The following is a 16,402-nucleotide window of genomic DNA, read 5'->3' on the forward strand; positions in this document are numbered from 1 at the left end:
CAGATGTGACACAGAGGGGGACACTGGAGTGTCCCTATCTCGTTCGTTAACTGGGGACTACCTGTATATCAATTTAAAGGATGGGAATAAAGTTTAGAGTCAAACAATTTTTTTGGTAGAGAAATATATACAGTAACATAGAAAGAGGGACAAAGTCCTGAAAGAGGGACAAATGAGGAGAAAAGAGGGACAGAGGGACAGGGCTTCCAAAGACTGTCCCTTGGACTGTCCCTCTGAAAGAGGGACAGTTGGGAGCAATGTAGGGTCACATGACTGCTTAGTTCTGGTTTCTGGCGGACAACAATTCTGCGGCAGTCTGTCACCCACCTGACTGAACGTTTGCAATCATTACAGCTGATAAACTGTGCGGTGGCTGAAGGAATGTCGTATCTCCAGATAGTCTAGGCAAACAAGATGAAATGCTTGGAAAGCTCCCTCACTTATTACAGAGCTGTAGAAGCCACAGTATAGGCGTGACTAGTCATCTTCAAGAACCGAAAACTGTGACCAGCAGAAGCTACATCATGTTCTCTCGCATAAACATTATAACAGCGACGCACAGTTGGGCGCAGGGCGAGCAAACTGACGGCTCCCCCCGCTGCCACACAAATCCCCGGCGTTAAATACTCCTCCTCCTCTGAAATGTAGCAACTCGACGGGGACAACACGACACACGCACATAATTCAGGGGCCGTCTACTGACAGCACCAGAATTACCTGGACTGTAGAGTGCAGTTATAGCCATGTGTATACCAGTAGAGATGAGCGCAAATTTCACATGATAGTAATTGTGCATCATAAATCGCAATTAGAAAGTAAAATCGTAATGTGAAATTTGGGGTAAAATCATAATTCACCTCATTTGTAAACGTAATCAGGAACCGTAATTTCACAATTTTGGGTAATTTTTTCGTAATTTTGTGCAGACTTTAGCAGATAGCAATATAGGGGCTTCATTCACTAAACCGTGATCAGTCATATCATAGCTGCGCTAGCATTTTTGCGCGCGTTTTTGCACAAAACCGTGAATATTTGTGCACGAAAATTTGTGATTTTGCACGAAAATGCACAGAAACGCTAGCGCAGCCGTGATATGAATTATCACGGTTTAGTAAATCATGCCCTATATTAGATAGCATGCCCTCATACATCCTATCATCACTAAAATTGCTACATATGTTAAGCGGAATCATGAGAACAAGGCTGAAAATCCATTTTAAAAATGCAGAGGAAAATGTTTTCTGACTTTCATTTTTCTGAGTTTAAAAAACATTCCACCTTTGCATTTTTAAAATCAATTTTCTTAAAAAAAACTAGAAGGCAGCCCTGTCCCATGCATTCAAATTTAAGTGGCAGTCCGGGGCCCTGAGGTATTTGGGGATCCTCCTCTTATCTACTGACCTGAGTCATTTGTATGAGCTAAATTTCAAACCTTTACTGAAGTCTTTGCACGCTCTCCTCTTATCATGGAAAGACTTCAAAATGGTGTTTTGTATTATTTTAGGGCCCTACCAATAGATATAAGCAAACGAGATATCCTCAGGCTCCACTCTCAAATTCTAACATTTATTTGGCAGGGAAAACATCCCAGAATCAACTCAAAATATCTCTCTAGATCCAAAACACAGTGGTTTGGGCCTTTCCAATTTATGGTCTTACTATAAAGCCACCAGACTAGCTCAGAGCCTTCAATGGGGCTTGAAAACCCCCAGACCTAGATGGGTGGTGCTTGGGTATTCTTTAATTGCCCCCTATAGAATTTCAGACATACTCTGGCTTCCAACAACTCTTTCCATCCTTTCCCCTTTTAAAAAACACCCAATTATAGGATGCGCCTTATCCCCATGGCGCACCTGGATCTGGTCCTGGTCCTTTTGTCCCAGACATTTTATACGAGAACCTATCGTCTGTAACCCTATCCTGCCCTTCACTACCTCGGATGCGAGCTGGGAACGGTGGCATCTGGCTGGTATTACCTGTTGAAACATTTACGGTAATAGAAAACCAGAAGGTTGTCGCTTGGCCCTCCCTACAAAAAGATATGGCCTTTCTGCTTTCTCTTTTTATTGTTATCTACAAATACGCCATTATGCCTCTTCCTTATTACGTTACAGCCCTACTTGGGATCTTTCTTCATTTGAAAAATTATACTCATCAGACCTGGACGCCCCTGGCCTCATCCCTAAAATATATAACTTAATTTGGTTTGACTCTCTTCCTGATGTCATCCCTTGAATGGACAAATGGACCCAAGTATTACCTTCCTCTACTCCTGTAGACTGGAGTGTATTCTTCAGATAGATATTCAAAGTTTCTTCTAATATTATGCTTAAGGAAAAGAGCTTTAGGATTTAATATGAGTGGTATCAGTCTCCGAAAATTATATCTAAGATTTTAAAAGCCCCGTCAGTATAATGCTTTGATTGCTGTGAAAGAAATGCAGATATGGTGCACTGCTGGTGGCATTGTCCTCTGTCTCTGATATTTGGGAGAATTGCTTTAAAGAAATTTCTATAACGTTACAAGTGCAGGTCCCTCCAGATCCATATGTGGCCTTGTTTGGTCAAAAAATTCCTCAACTCTCTCAACATCAAAACGTACTCGCTTCTATATTTTGTGTTAGAGCTAGATGCATAATTGCTAAACACTGGAAGGGTTCTCTTCCCCCTCATCGTGTTTTATTAGATAAGACGTAGTGGATACATCACATGGAACAGATTTCTTAAAGAAAACCTGTAACGACAAAAACCTCCCCTGGGGGGTACTCACCTGGGGTGGGGGAAGCCTCCGGTTTCGATCGAGGCTTCCCCCGTCCTCCTGTGTCCCATGTCGGTCTCGCTGTGCCCCTCCGGACAGCGGCGATGTAAATATTTACCTTCCCGGCTCCAGCGCAGGCGCAGTATCGGCTCTCTGCGCGGAGATAGGCGGAAATAGCTGATCGTTGTCGGGCCGCTCTACTGCGCAGGCGCAAGTCTCCTGCAAGTCTCCTGTACCTGCGTAGTAGAGCGGACCCGACGGAGATCAGTTGTTTCCACCTATCTCTGTGCTGAGAGCCGCAGCAGCGCCACCCGCTGGAGCCAGGAAAGGTAAATATATCAACGCTTGTCAGGCTTGTCAAGCGTGGATTGCAGGAGACTTCGGGGGAGCCAGAGCTGGATTGCTTACAGCTACAGCGGAGGAAGAAGCCTCATTGGGAATACAGAGGCTTCCCCCTACCGAGGTGTGTACCCCCCCCCCCAGGGGAACTTTATTTTGTTACAGAGTCTCTTTAAGCTGGGAATACACGGCTCAACTCAGAGTCATTTGGAGGGCTCGATAGATAATTTCCGAAATGTCCGATCTCCCGCCCGATCGTTTTGCCGCTCGATTCCGCATTGAAGACAATGCAAAAAGATAAGAAAAACGGGTGGAAGATAAAAGGAATCGCCAGCGGAATCGAGCGGGAAATCGATCAAGTGGGAGAATCGAGTGGCAAAATCAAGCTGTGTATGCCCAGCATTACTCCTTAAAGTCAAACTCTTTGCACTTCAACCGCATAGGGACTGAATGGATCATGCGCTTCCCGTTAGGCCCGCCCCCTCCTCAGATGCCGAATACATAATGTTGATGTTTCCCAGGTACTTCTGGATAAATAATAACATCTGCCTAATTGTGTTAATGGTCACTTTCTCTTCAGAACTGTATAATTGACTTTTTACCGATTACTGAAGCTTTGTCTATAGTCACCCGGACACTATGTTCTAACTTGTTGAATAATGTTTGTTCTGCTGTAATTTGTTTGCTGCAAAAATTTCTAATACATATTAAAAAAAAAGGTCTTTTTGAAAAAAAGTTACCAGCCTCAGTGACATCAGTCCAGGTGTACTGCGCATGCGTGGGAGGTCTGCGCATGCGCATAGACCCTGACTGGCATCGACTGAGGCTGGTAACGGAGCTAACCGCGGCTGAACGCCAGACCGCGGGAGGACGTCGTGGGACTTGGACGTGTTTATGGGGCGGGAGGAAGCCCCGGGCGAGTATAAGAGCTGCTCTTTATCTCGTCTCTGAGTCTCTTTAAGCACAAAATTACGTAGAAAATTGTGCAAAATTACGAATAAATTACAGTAAATCAGTTGACTGATCAAATCATAATTACTTATGGCCGTAATTGTGCACATTTATTTTAAGTAACCATAATTAGCAGATTATGATCATTACCAGATACCAGACGCTACATGGCGCACAGCTTGCGCAGAGTTGAGCTGCTTTGGTTTCCTTTGGGTATGCTATGACCATAATAAGTGAAGAAGTGATGTCATAGTAAATATTTTTCTTCCTGTGGTGGACATCTTGAGATAGAGTTAGATAACGGGGCAGAGGGGTTTACAAATCACGATTTCTAAAAACATCATCTAGTGAGAAACTTGTCTGAAATGCGAGTGTGGATTCTCACCGGAGCTGTATGTAGCCATGAATCCAGTTGCCTCAGTGCTGTTATCACTGGCAAATTCCAGAAGCAACACGTTGCTTGAAGAAACCATGGGAGGTAACTGACCACTTCCACAGACATTGGCCAGCAGCACAGGAGAGGAAGTGCTGGCACCATCGTAGATCCTAAGGTAGTCAGAAGTACATCCTGGTGTGGACTGGACATCGAAGGCGCTGAACTGCAGGAAGACCTAAAGGAGAAGGTAAATCACTGATTAACCAAGCAGCTCGCGGTGACCCAAAACACTAGGAACGTATAGGGGACTAAAAGAGACCAAAACACCCTAATCACATAAGGCATTGGAGAATGTGGAGAACAATTCATGCTTCAGAAGGCGCATCTTGAAGTTGAAACATAATAGAAAAGTCAGATGGTGGAGAATGGTCTCTCCTGACCCTCTGGTGGAGAATGGTCTCTCCTGACCCTCTGGTGGAGAATGGTCTCTCCTGACCCTCTGGTGGAGAATGGTCTCTCCTGACCCTCTGGTGGAGAATGGTCTCTCCTGACCCTCTGGTGGAGAATGGTCTCTCCTGACCCTCAGAATGGTCTCTCCTGACCTTCAGAATGGTCTATCCTGACCCTCTGGTGGAGAATGGTCTCTCCTGACCCTCTGGTGGAGAATGGTCTCTCCTGACCCTCTGGTGGAGAATGGTCTCTCCTGACCCTCTGGTGGAGAATGGTCTCTCCTGACCCTCTGGTGGAGAGCTCTGACTACAGCGCTCAGAAATTGTCCAGCCTTGGAGCAGAACAGTAGTTCCACTTATTGTCAGGATTTCCTGGTGTAATTGAAGTGGGCTCAAACCCCATCCTAAAGTGAGTAGCAACCCACTCAACCCCCGATCCATCCAGCCAGAGACAGATTTACATTCTGGCCTGGGAGCCTTACACACCAATCCCAACATGAGCTGCCAGCGTGCTGGCTACTCCTGTACCATCTGGCCGCTACCCCCATTCGTTACTAGAGGGGATCTGCCCCTGTGATTACAGGTAGGCCCAGAGCTGGGGGGGGGGGGGGGGCAACTACTGACCTTCCCTTCCTCCGATACAGGGGTGTATATAAGTGTTTTACACTTGTTATGAGCGAGACGATCATGATGGCCACACTTGTTTTATGACGCTTTTGAGATGGGCCATGAAGGGCACCAAGGGGGGGGGGGGGGGGGGGGCAATGATGTGAGCATTGGGGGTCCCCAACAAAGTATCACTGTAGGACCCCATGAATTGTTGTTAGGCCACTGCTGCCCAGCATGCCTGAGCACGCCGCCCTGGATTTGAGAATGGATGCATTGGTGAGTGTGGACAGGTGAGTTTGGACAGGTGAGTTTGGACAGGTGATTTTGGACAGGTGAGTGTGGACAGGTGAGTGTGGACAGGGGAGTGTGGACAGGTGAGTGTGGACAGGTGAGTGTGGACAGGGTAGTGTGGACAGGTGAGTGTGCACAGGTGAGTGTGCACAGGTGAGTGTGGACAGGTGAGTGTGGACAGGGGAGTGTGGACAGGTGAGTGTGGACAGGGTAGTGTGGACAGGTGAGTGTGCACAGGTGAGTGTGCACAGGTGAGTGTGGACAGGGGAGTGTACACAGGTGAATGTGCACAGGTGAGTGTGCACAGGTGAGTGTGCACAGGGGAGTGTGGACAGGTGAGTGTGGACAGGTGGAGTGTACACAGGTGAGTGTGCACAGGTGAGTGTGCACAGGTAAGCATTGACAGGTGAGTGTGGACAGGGGAGTGTGGACAGGTAAGCATGGACAGGTGAGTGTGGACAGGGGAGTGTGGACAGGGGAGTGTGGACAGGGGAGTGTGGACAGGGGAGTGTGGACAGGGGGGTGTACACAGGTGAATGTGCACAGGTGAGTGTGCACAGGTGAGTGTGGACAGGGGAATGTGGACAGGTGGAGTGTACACAGGTGAGCGTGGGCAGGGGAGTGTGGACAGGTGAGTGTGGACAGGGGTGTGTGGACAGGTAAGCGTGGACAGGTGAGCGTGGACAGGTGAGCGTGTACAGGTGAGCGTGGGCAGGTGAGTGTGGACAGGTGAGCATTGGCAGGTGAGTGTGGACAGGTGAGTGTGGACAGGGGTGTGTGGACAGGGGTGTGTGGACAGGTGAGTGTGGACAGGTGAGTGTGGACAGGTGAGTGTGCACAGGGGAGTGTGGACAGGGGAGTGTGGACAGGGGAGTGTGGACAGGTGAGCATGGACGATGTGAGCGTTGGCAGGTGAGTGTGGACAGGTGAGTGTGCACAGGTGAGTGTGCACAGGTGAGTGTGGACAGGGGAGTGTGGACAGGGGAGTGTGGACAGGTGAGCATGGACAGGGGAGCGTGGACAGGGGAGCGTGGACAGGTGAGCGTGGACAGGGGAGTGTGAACAGGGGAGTGTGCACAGGTGAGTGTGGACAGGTGAGTGTGGACAGGTGAGTGTGAACAGGTGAGTGTGGACAGGGGTATGTGAACAGGGGTGTGTGGACAGATGAGTGTGGGCAGGTGAGTGTGGGCAGGTGAGTGTGCGCAGGTGAGTGTGCGCAGGTGAGTGTACACAGGTGAGCGTGGACAGGTGAGTGTGGACAGGGGTGTGTGGACAGGTGAGTATGGACAGGTGAGTGTGGAGAAGTGAGTGTGGACAGGTGAGTGTGGACAGGTGAGTGTGAACAGGTGAGTGTGGACAGGTGAGTGTGGACAGGGGAGTGTGGACAGGGGAGTGTGGACAGGGGAGTGTGGACAGGGGAGTGTGCACAGGTGAATGTGGACAGGTGAGCATGGACAGGGGAGTGTGGAGAGGTGAACATGGACAGGTGAGTGTGGACAGGTGAGTGTGGACAGGTGAGTGTGAGCTAAAGGAGGTTAAAGGTTCAAAAAAAGGATATTTAAAAATGTATTGATTCAACCTCCAAATAAATAATTCAGATGTATTTAAATGACGTTTAGACTCATTGCAATTAGGCAGATATGCCAGAAGTATGCCCCTTATATACTGTATAACCAGTGCATACTGCATTCACTACAGGAAATATGTTCTCCTTCCCCTGAGGGGGGGGGGGGGCAATGATGTGAGCATTGGAGGTCCCCAACAAAGTATCACTGTAGGACCCCATGAATTGTTGTTAGGCCACTGCTTCCCAGCATGCCTGAGCACACCACCCTGGATTTGAGAATAAATGTATTGGTGAGCATAGACAGGGGAGTGTGCACAGGGGAGTGTGGACAGGTGAGTGTGGACAGGTGAGTGTGGACAGGTGAGTGTGCACAGGTGAGTGTGGACAGAAAAGCATGGACAGGTGAGTGTGCACAGGGGAGTGTTGACAGGTGAGTGTGCACAGGGGAGTGTTGACAGGTGAGTGTGAACAGGTGAGTGTGTACAGGTGAGTGTGCACAGGTGAGTGTGGACAGGTAAGCATGGACAGGTGAGTGTGGACAGGGGAGTGTGCACAAGTGAGTGTGGACAGGTAAGCATGGACAGGTGAGTGTGGACAGGTAAGCATGGACAGGTGAGTGTGGACAGGTAAGCATGGACAGGTGAGTGTGGACAGGGGAGTGTGGACAGGGGAGTGTGGACAGGGGAGTGTGCACAGGTGAGTGTGGACAGGTAAGCATGGACAGGGGAGTGTACACAGGTGAGTGTGCACAGGTGAGTGTGGACAGGTAAGCATGGACAGGTGAGTGTGGACAGGGGAGTGTACACAGGTGAGTGTGGACAGGGGAGTGTGGACAGGGGAGTGTGGACAGGGGAGTGTGGACAGGTGAGTGTGCACAGGTGAGTGTGCACAGGTGAGTGTGCACAGGTGAGTGTGGACAGGTGAGTGAGGAGAGGTGAGTGTGGACAGGGGAGCATGGACAGGGGAGTGTGGACAGGGGAGTGTGCGCAGGTGAGCGTGGGCAGGTGAGTGTGGACAGGTGAGTGTGGACAGGGGAGTGTGCACAGGTGAGTGTGGACAGGTGAGCATTGGCAGGTGAGTGTGGACAGGTGAATGTGTACAGGTGAGTGTGGACAGGGGAGTGTGGACAGGAGAATGTGGACAGGTGAGCGTGGACAGGTGAGCGTGGGCAGGTGAGCGTGGACAGGGGAGTGTGGACAGGTGAGTGTGGACAGGTGAGTGTGGACAGGTGAGTGTGGACAGGTGAGTGTGCACAGGTGAGTGTGCACAGGTGAGTGTGGACAGGTGAGTGTGCACAGGTGAGTGTGGAGAGGTGAGTGTGGACAGGGGAGCGTGGACAGGGGAGTGTGGACAGGGGAGTGTGCGCAGGTGAGCGTGGGCAGGTGAGTGTGGACAGGTGAGTGTGGACAGGGGAGTGTGCACAGGTGAGTGTGGACAGGTGAGCATTGGCAGGTGAGTGTGGACAGGTGAATGTGTACAGGTGAGTGTGGACAGGGGTGTGTGGACAGGTGAGCATGGACAGGTGAGTGTGGAGAAGTGAGTGGTGGCAGGTTCAAAAAAAGGATATTTAAAAATGTATTGATTTAATTCAACCTTCAAATAAATAATTCAGATGAATTCAAATACGTTTAGACTCATTGCAATTAGGCAGATATGCCAGAAGTATGCCCCTTATATACTGTACTAGCTGGACGCCCGGCATTGCCCGGGTATGTATTTGGCTGGTGTTGGCCCCGCCCCCTTTTCCTAACCCTAACACACAATTACTTAATTACTTAACCTATTCAGGTTCCGTCGTTTTCACGTGAGAAATGTTCACCTCCCATTCATTAGCCTATAACTTTATCACTACTTATCACAATGAACTGATCTATATCTTGTTTTTTCCGCCACCAATTAGGCTTTCTTTGGGGGGGGGGGTACATTTTGCTAAGAGCCACTTTACTGTAAATGCATTTTAACAGGAAGAATAAGAAAAAAATGGAAAAATTCATTATTTCTCAGTTTTCAGCCATTATAGTTTTAAAATAATACATGCCTCCATAATTAAAACTCACGTATTGTATTTGCCCATATGTCCCGGTTATTACACCGTTAAAATTATGTCCCTATCACAATGTATGGCGACAATATTTTATTTGGAAATAAAGGTGCATTTTTCCATTTTGCATCTATCACTATTAACAAGTTTAAAATAAAAAAATCGGTCGGCCGCGGGAGCGCGCGGTAGCGCGCATGGTTCCTGGACGTAGTTTCTACGTCCAGGAACCAAAATAGGTTAATGACCAAGTTTGTGAGCTTTGCAGCCTTTGGCATCAATAATTTGCATTAAAATAAAATTAATCTGATTTGCTCCACCCCTTTTCTGAATTTGAACCCAAATCACCCAATTGTCAAGTGTACCAGGTACAGGTGATTAACAGTGTAAGAATGGCAGCAATTAAATATTCCCCTTAAAAATCAATAGGTGAATTTTGATTGGCTTTTGTACGCTCCACCCACCTTTCTGAATATTAATCCCAGTCACTCAGTGACCAACTGAGCAAAGTTTAAAAACCCTGCCATTAACAATGTAAAAGCAAGAAGTTTTGAATCAGGATGATACCATTTATTGGCTAACTTAGAGATGGATAAACCGTGATTTTACTGTTTACTGTTTATCCATCTCTAAGTTAGCCAATAAATGGTATCATCCTGATTCAAAACTTCTTGCTTTTACTCATGGCTAACACGGTACAACACTTTACTGCTTCTACATTAACAGTGTAAGAATGGCTGCAGTTTACATTTTCCCAGTGAAATTTGTATTTGTCTCCACCCACTGATGACCCGGCATTGCCCGGGTATGTATTTGGCTGGTGTTGGATCCGCCCACTTTCTAACCCTAACGCACAAACACTCAATAACCAAGTTTGTGAGCTTTGGGGTCCTTGGCATCAATAATTTGTATATTCCCATTGAAATTAAACAAATCTGATAGGCTGTTTGTGGCTCCGCCTCTCTCCAGCATTTGAACCCCAGTCACCCAATGACCAACTGTAGCAGGTTTGAGGCATCTGCTATTAACAGTATAAAAATGGCAGCAATTTAAATATTCCACTTGAAAATAAACAGGTGAATTTTGATTGGCTATTATAGGCTCAACCCACTTTCCTGATTATTAATCTCAGTCCCAAAGTTTGGGAACCCTGCCATAAACAGTGTAAGAAGGGCTGCAGTTTACGCTTTCCCAGTGAAATTTGATTTTGGCTCCGCCCACTTTTTGTAACCTGGACACAAAGTCACTACTCAACGCCCAAGTTTGTGAGATTTGGGGTCCATGGCATCAATAATTTGTATTTTCCATGAAATGAAACAAATCTGATTCACTGTTTGTGGCTCTGTCCCCTTTTCTGAATTTGAACCCCAGTGACTAACTGTACCAGGTTTGATGCTTGTGCCATTAACAGTGCAAGAGTGGCAACAATTTTAATATTCTACTTGAAAAGTGACATGTGATTTTTGATTGGCATTTTTTGGCTCCTCCCACCTTCCTGAATATTAATCCCAGTCACCCAGTAACCAACTATGCTAAGTTTAAGAACCCTGCCATTAACAGTGAAGAAGGGCTGCAGTTTACAATTTCCCAGAAAAATCTGTCTTTAACTCCACCCACTTTTTGTAACCTGGACACACAGTCACTCAATGACCAAGTTTGTGAGCTTTTGGGTTCGTGGCATCAAAATTGTGCTAATGGAAGCAGTTTATCCAGCAAATAAATCTGGCTGTTTTTGGCTCCGCCCCTTTACTGAATTTTAACCCCAGACACTTAACGACCGACTGTACCAGGTTTGAGGCCTCTGCTATTAACAGTGTGAGAATGGCTGCAGTTTCAATATTCCCCTTGAAAATCAATAGGTGAATTTTGATTGGCTCTTGTAGGCTACACCTACTTTTCCGAATATTAATCCTAGTCACCCAGTGACCAACTGTTAATGGCAAGGTTCCAAACTTCACACAGTTGAAGAAAAGCTGCAGTTTACATTTCCCCATGTAAAAAGGTAGTTGTTTTTGGCTTTGCCCACTATTTCTAACCTTGACATACAGTCACTTAATGACCAAGTTTATGAGCTTTGGGGTCCTTTGCATCAATAAGTTGCATTTTACCATTGAAATTAAACAAATCTGATTGGCTGTTTTTGGTCCGCTCCCTTCAGAATTGAAACCCCAGTCTCCCAGTGACTGACTGTAGCAGATTTTAGGTATCTGCCATTAAGAGTGTATAAATGGCAGCAATGTTAATATTCCCCTTGAAAATCAAAAGGTGAATTTTGATTGGCTGCTGTAGGCTCCACCCACTTTTCTGAATATTAGTCCCAGTCACCCAGTGGCCAACTGTGTCATGTTTGAGAACCCTGCCAATAACAGAATGGCTGAAATCAATCTAACAAATCTGATTGGCTGTTTGTGGCTCCCCCCCTTTAGTGAATTTGGACCCCAGTCACGCAATGACTGACTGTATCAGGTTTGAGGCCTCTGCCACTAACAGTGTAAGAATGTTAGCAATGTGAATATTCCCCATGAAAATCAATAGGTACATTTTGAGTGGCTGTTGTAGGCTCAACCCGCATTTCTGAATATTCATCCCAGTCACCCAGTGGCCAATTGTGTAAAGTTTAGGAATCCTGCCATGTTAAAAATGTAGTTGTTGGCACCGCCCACTTTTTCTAACCTTGACATACAGTCACTCAATTATCAAGTTTATCAGCTTTGGGGTCCTTGATATCAATACTTTGTATATTCCCATTGAAAAATAAACAAATCTGGCTGTTTGTGGCTCTGCCTCCTTCCTGAATTTGGACCCTAATCACCCAATGACTGACTGTATCAGGTTTGAGGCATCTGCTTTTAACAGTATAAGAGAATGGTAGCAGATGAAATATTCCCTTTGAAAATCAAAAGGTGAATTTTTATTGGCTGTTGTAGGCTCCACCCACCTTCCAAAATCTTAATGTCAGTCACCCAATGACAAACTGTGCAAAGTTTGAGAACCCTGTCATTAACGGTGTAAGAATGGCTGCAGTTTATATTTTCCCAGTAAAAGTTGTTTTGGCTCCGCCCACTTTGTGTAGCCTTGTCACACACAGTCACTCAATGACCAAGTTTGTGAGCTTTCAGGTGCCTGGCATAAAAAATGTGTGAATGAAAGCAGTTTATCCACCAAGGAAATCTGATTGGCTGTATGTGGCCCCGCCCCTTTAGTGAATTTGGACCCCAGTCACCCAATGACCGACTGTAGCAAGTTTGAAGCCTCTACCATTAAAATTGTAAGAATAACAGCAGTTTAAATATTCCCCTTGAAAATCAATAGGTGAATTTTGATTGGCTGTTGTAGGCTCCACCCATTTTCTTGAATCTTAATCGCATTCACCCAGTGACCAAGTGTACCAAGTTTGAGAACCCTGCGATTAACAGTCTAACCCAAAGGCCCAAGTTTGTGAGCTTTTGGGTTCGTGGCATCAAAATTGTGCTAATGGAAGCAGTTTATCCAGCAAAGAAATCTGGCTGTTTTTGGCTCCGCACCTTTACTGAATTTGAACATTTTTGCATTTTACCATTGAAATTAAACAAATCTAATTGCCTGTTTTTGGCCTAATCCCTTCAGAATTTAAACCCCAGTCTCCCAGTGACTGACTGTAGCAGATTTTAGGCCTCTGCCATTAAGAGTGCATGAATGGCAGCAATGTAAATATTCCCCTTGAAAATCAAAAGGTGAATTTTGATTGGCTGCTGTAGGCTCCACCCACTTTTCTGAATATTAGTCCCAGTCACCCAGTGGCCAACTGTGTCACGTTTGAGAACCCTGCCAATAGCAGAATGGCTGAAATCAATCTAACCAATCTGATTGGCTGTTTGTGGCTCCACCCCTTTAGTGAATTTGGACCCTAGTCACTCAATTATTGACTGTATCAGGTTTGAGGCCTCTGCCACTAACAGTGTGAGAATGTTAGCAATGGGAATATTCCCCTTGAAAATCAATAGGTACATTTTGATTGGCTGTTGTAGGCTCCACCCACATTTCTGAATATTCATCCCAGTCACCCAGTGGCCAAATGTGTAAAGTTTGGGAATGCTGCCATGTTAAAAATGTAGTTGTTGGCACCGCCCACTTTTTCTAACCTTGACATACAGTCACTCAGTTATCAAGTTTATCGGCTTTGGGGTCCTTGGTATCAATACTTTGTATATTCCCATTGAAAAATAAACAAATCTGGCTGTTTGTGGCTCTGCCTCCTTCCTGAATTTGGACCCTAATCACCCAGTGACCAACTGTACCAGGTTTGAGGCATCTGCTTTTAACAGTATAAGAGAATGGTAGCAGATGAAATATTCCCTTTGAAAATCAAAAGGTGAATTTTTATTGGCTGTTGTAGGCTCCACCCACCTTCCAAAATCTTAATCTCAGTCACCCAGTGACCAACTGTGCAAAGTTTGAGAACCCTGCCATTAACGGTGTAAAAATGGCTGCAGTTTATATTCTCTCAGTAAAAGTTTTTTTTGGCTCCGCCCACTTTTTGTAACCTTGACAGACAGTCACTCAATGACCAAGTTTGTGAGCTTTCAGGTTCCTGGCATAAAAAATATGTGAATGGAAGCAGTTTATTCACCAAGGAAATCTGATTGGCTGTATGTGGCCCCGCCCCTTTAGTGAATTTTGACCCCAGTCACCCAATGACCGACTGTAGCAGGTTTGAAGCCTCTGCCATTCAAAGTGTAAGAATAGCAGCAGTTTAAATATTCCCCTTGAAAATCATAGGTGAATTTTGATTGACTGTTGTAGGCTCCATCCATTTTCTTGAATCGTAATCGTATTCACCCAGTGACCAAGTGTACCAAGTTTGAGAACCCTGCGATTAACAGTCTAAGAATGGCTGCAGTTTACATTTTCCCATTTAAAATGAATGGCTGAAATTTGATTGGCAGTTTTATGCTCCGCCCACTGTTCCTGGATTTGTAACCTCGGTCAGCAAGTGACCAACTGTGCCAAGTGTGGGGACTCTGGCTTGATTACTGTGAGAATGACAGCCTTTTACATTTTTTCCATTGACTTGAATGGGTGAAATCTGATTTGCTGTTTGTAGCTCCACCCAGGTGTGCAGGGGGGCCGCGAGACCCCCAGAACATATCATCCCAGGTAGTAAGGGATCTGTGTACCAAGTTTCGTTCAAATCAATCAAGCCGTTTTCGCGTGATCGCGGCACATACACACATACATACACACATACATACACACATCCGATTTTATATATATAGATAACCACATACTGCATTCACTACATGAAATATGTTCTCCTTCCCCTGATCTGTGATCTGTTTATATAAACATGTTAACAATTTATTATTGTAACATTCAGAAATGCGTCTCTTACCTGACCGCTTGGAATGCGAATGAGCCATAGACAGTTGCTCGCACTCGGATAATTGCTGGGGTAGGAAGAAGATGCCAGCGATCCGGAAGATTCTGACAGCAATGTTCTGCAAAGGCCTAAAAACAAAAAATTGTGATGTTATTCTTATGCATGTCTGTATGTGCATTGTGCTAAGCTCCACCCAGCGATGCCATAACTTCCCGCTCTAAGCTCCACCCAGCGATGCCATCACTTCCCCCTCTAAGCTCCACCCAGCGATGCCATCACTTTCCCCTCTAAGCTCCACCCAGTGATGCCATCACTTCCCTCTCTAAACTGCACCCAGGGATGACATCACTTCCCCTCTAAGCTCAGCCCAGCGATGCCATCACTTCCCCCTCTAATCTCCGCCCAGCAATGCCATCACATCCTCCTCTAGGCTCCGCCTAGTGATGCCATCACTTCCCCCTCTAAGCTCCACCAAGCGATGCCATCACTTCCCCTCTAAGTTCCGCCCAGCTATGCCATCACTTCCTCCTCTAAGCTCCGCACAGTGATGCCATCACTTCCCCCTCTAAGCTCCACCCAGCGATGCTATCACTTCCCCTCTAAGTTCCGCCCAGCTATGCCATCACATCCTCTAGGCTCCGCCCAGTGATGCCATCACTTCCCTATCGATCATTAGACATGATCTATCGATTGTTGTACTTCCATATTTGATTGTTTCACTTGCCTTACGTAGTATGTTCCAAGCACATACGTTTCTATCCATTATATAGCATAGTTATCGCTAAATTGAATTATAATATTGTGGAAATCTCGCCGTCTCTTACCACAATTATACAGCTTGTTTATTTTGGAGACGTCCTGATTGCTGATTCCTTTTCGCTGCCCGATAGGTACAGAGGCGTTTGGCGTTGGGACAATGGTAGGAAGACTAGGATCTATTGAGAAAGCATTGCTAAGGAAAACAAAATCATTTAGTGTCAGGGCAGTTTGTAGGCTAAATTGCACACAGGGTGAGGATGTAAAAATTGTGCACCCCATCCCCCCCCCCCCCCCCCCGGACTCATGAACCCATACTATGTGGCTAGTGATCGGCGCTTGGAGCGGGAAGGGTGGTGAGTTGCTCATACGGTCTACCACTGCACAATTAGACTCCCTTTTCCATGTCGACTTGTTCATTTGGCACTTTTATTGGCCTGATGAAGCGGGCTTGGATCCGCGAAACGCGTTGCCTGTGCTAAATAAAAATCTTTTGTCACATACAAGGATTTCGTTATTGAGATAAGCCACCTCATATTATTTCCTCGATTTTAAGCTGTTTTTAGATGCTTTTATTTCAACCAGGGCAACTCTGTACCTCTAATTGTGCATAGCTATACCCCCAAACAATCTGTGTTTGAGGGGTGGTGACAGACCACCTGTGGGTGCCCCACAGTGGACACCTGTCCCTTCTTTTCCAAGGAGAGCGACCACATCCAGGTCCCGGCTGGGACTACCCCGAGTGGAGTCGGGTTTATGGTCTCCACCTGCTTCCTACGGTTGGTTGCCCTTACAACCTCCTTTTGTGAGTAGTAATTTATTGAAATTCCTTTTTTCAATTGCATACTAATATACTGCACTATTGGGCTCCCGTATTTGTCTCCTATATTATTTTCCCTGCAAGGTGCTG

General features: G+C 46.3%; 1 protein-coding gene across 1 annotated transcript in view; it reads right to left on the reverse strand.

The window, feature by feature from the left end:
• Positions 1-16,402, reverse strand: part of LOC137537979 (embryonic protein UVS.2-like) — a 55,141-nt gene that overhangs the window by 15,459 nt on the left and 23,280 nt on the right. Inside the window, exons 8-10 of the mRNA XM_068259899.1 lie at positions 15,561-15,688; positions 14,749-14,864; positions 4,433-4,658 (exon numbers count right to left, since the gene is read on the reverse strand). Of these exons, the coding sequence (XP_068116000.1) occupies positions 4,433-4,658; positions 14,749-14,864; positions 15,561-15,688 (470 nt within the window). The remainder of the gene's footprint in view (positions 1-4,432; positions 4,659-14,748; positions 14,865-15,560; positions 15,689-16,402) is intronic.

Source organism: Hyperolius riggenbachi, chromosome 11 (assembly GCF_040937935.1).
Source record: "Hyperolius riggenbachi isolate aHypRig1 chromosome 11, aHypRig1.pri, whole genome shotgun sequence".
Lineage (NCBI taxonomy): Eukaryota > Metazoa > Chordata > Amphibia > Anura > Hyperoliidae > Hyperolius > Hyperolius riggenbachi.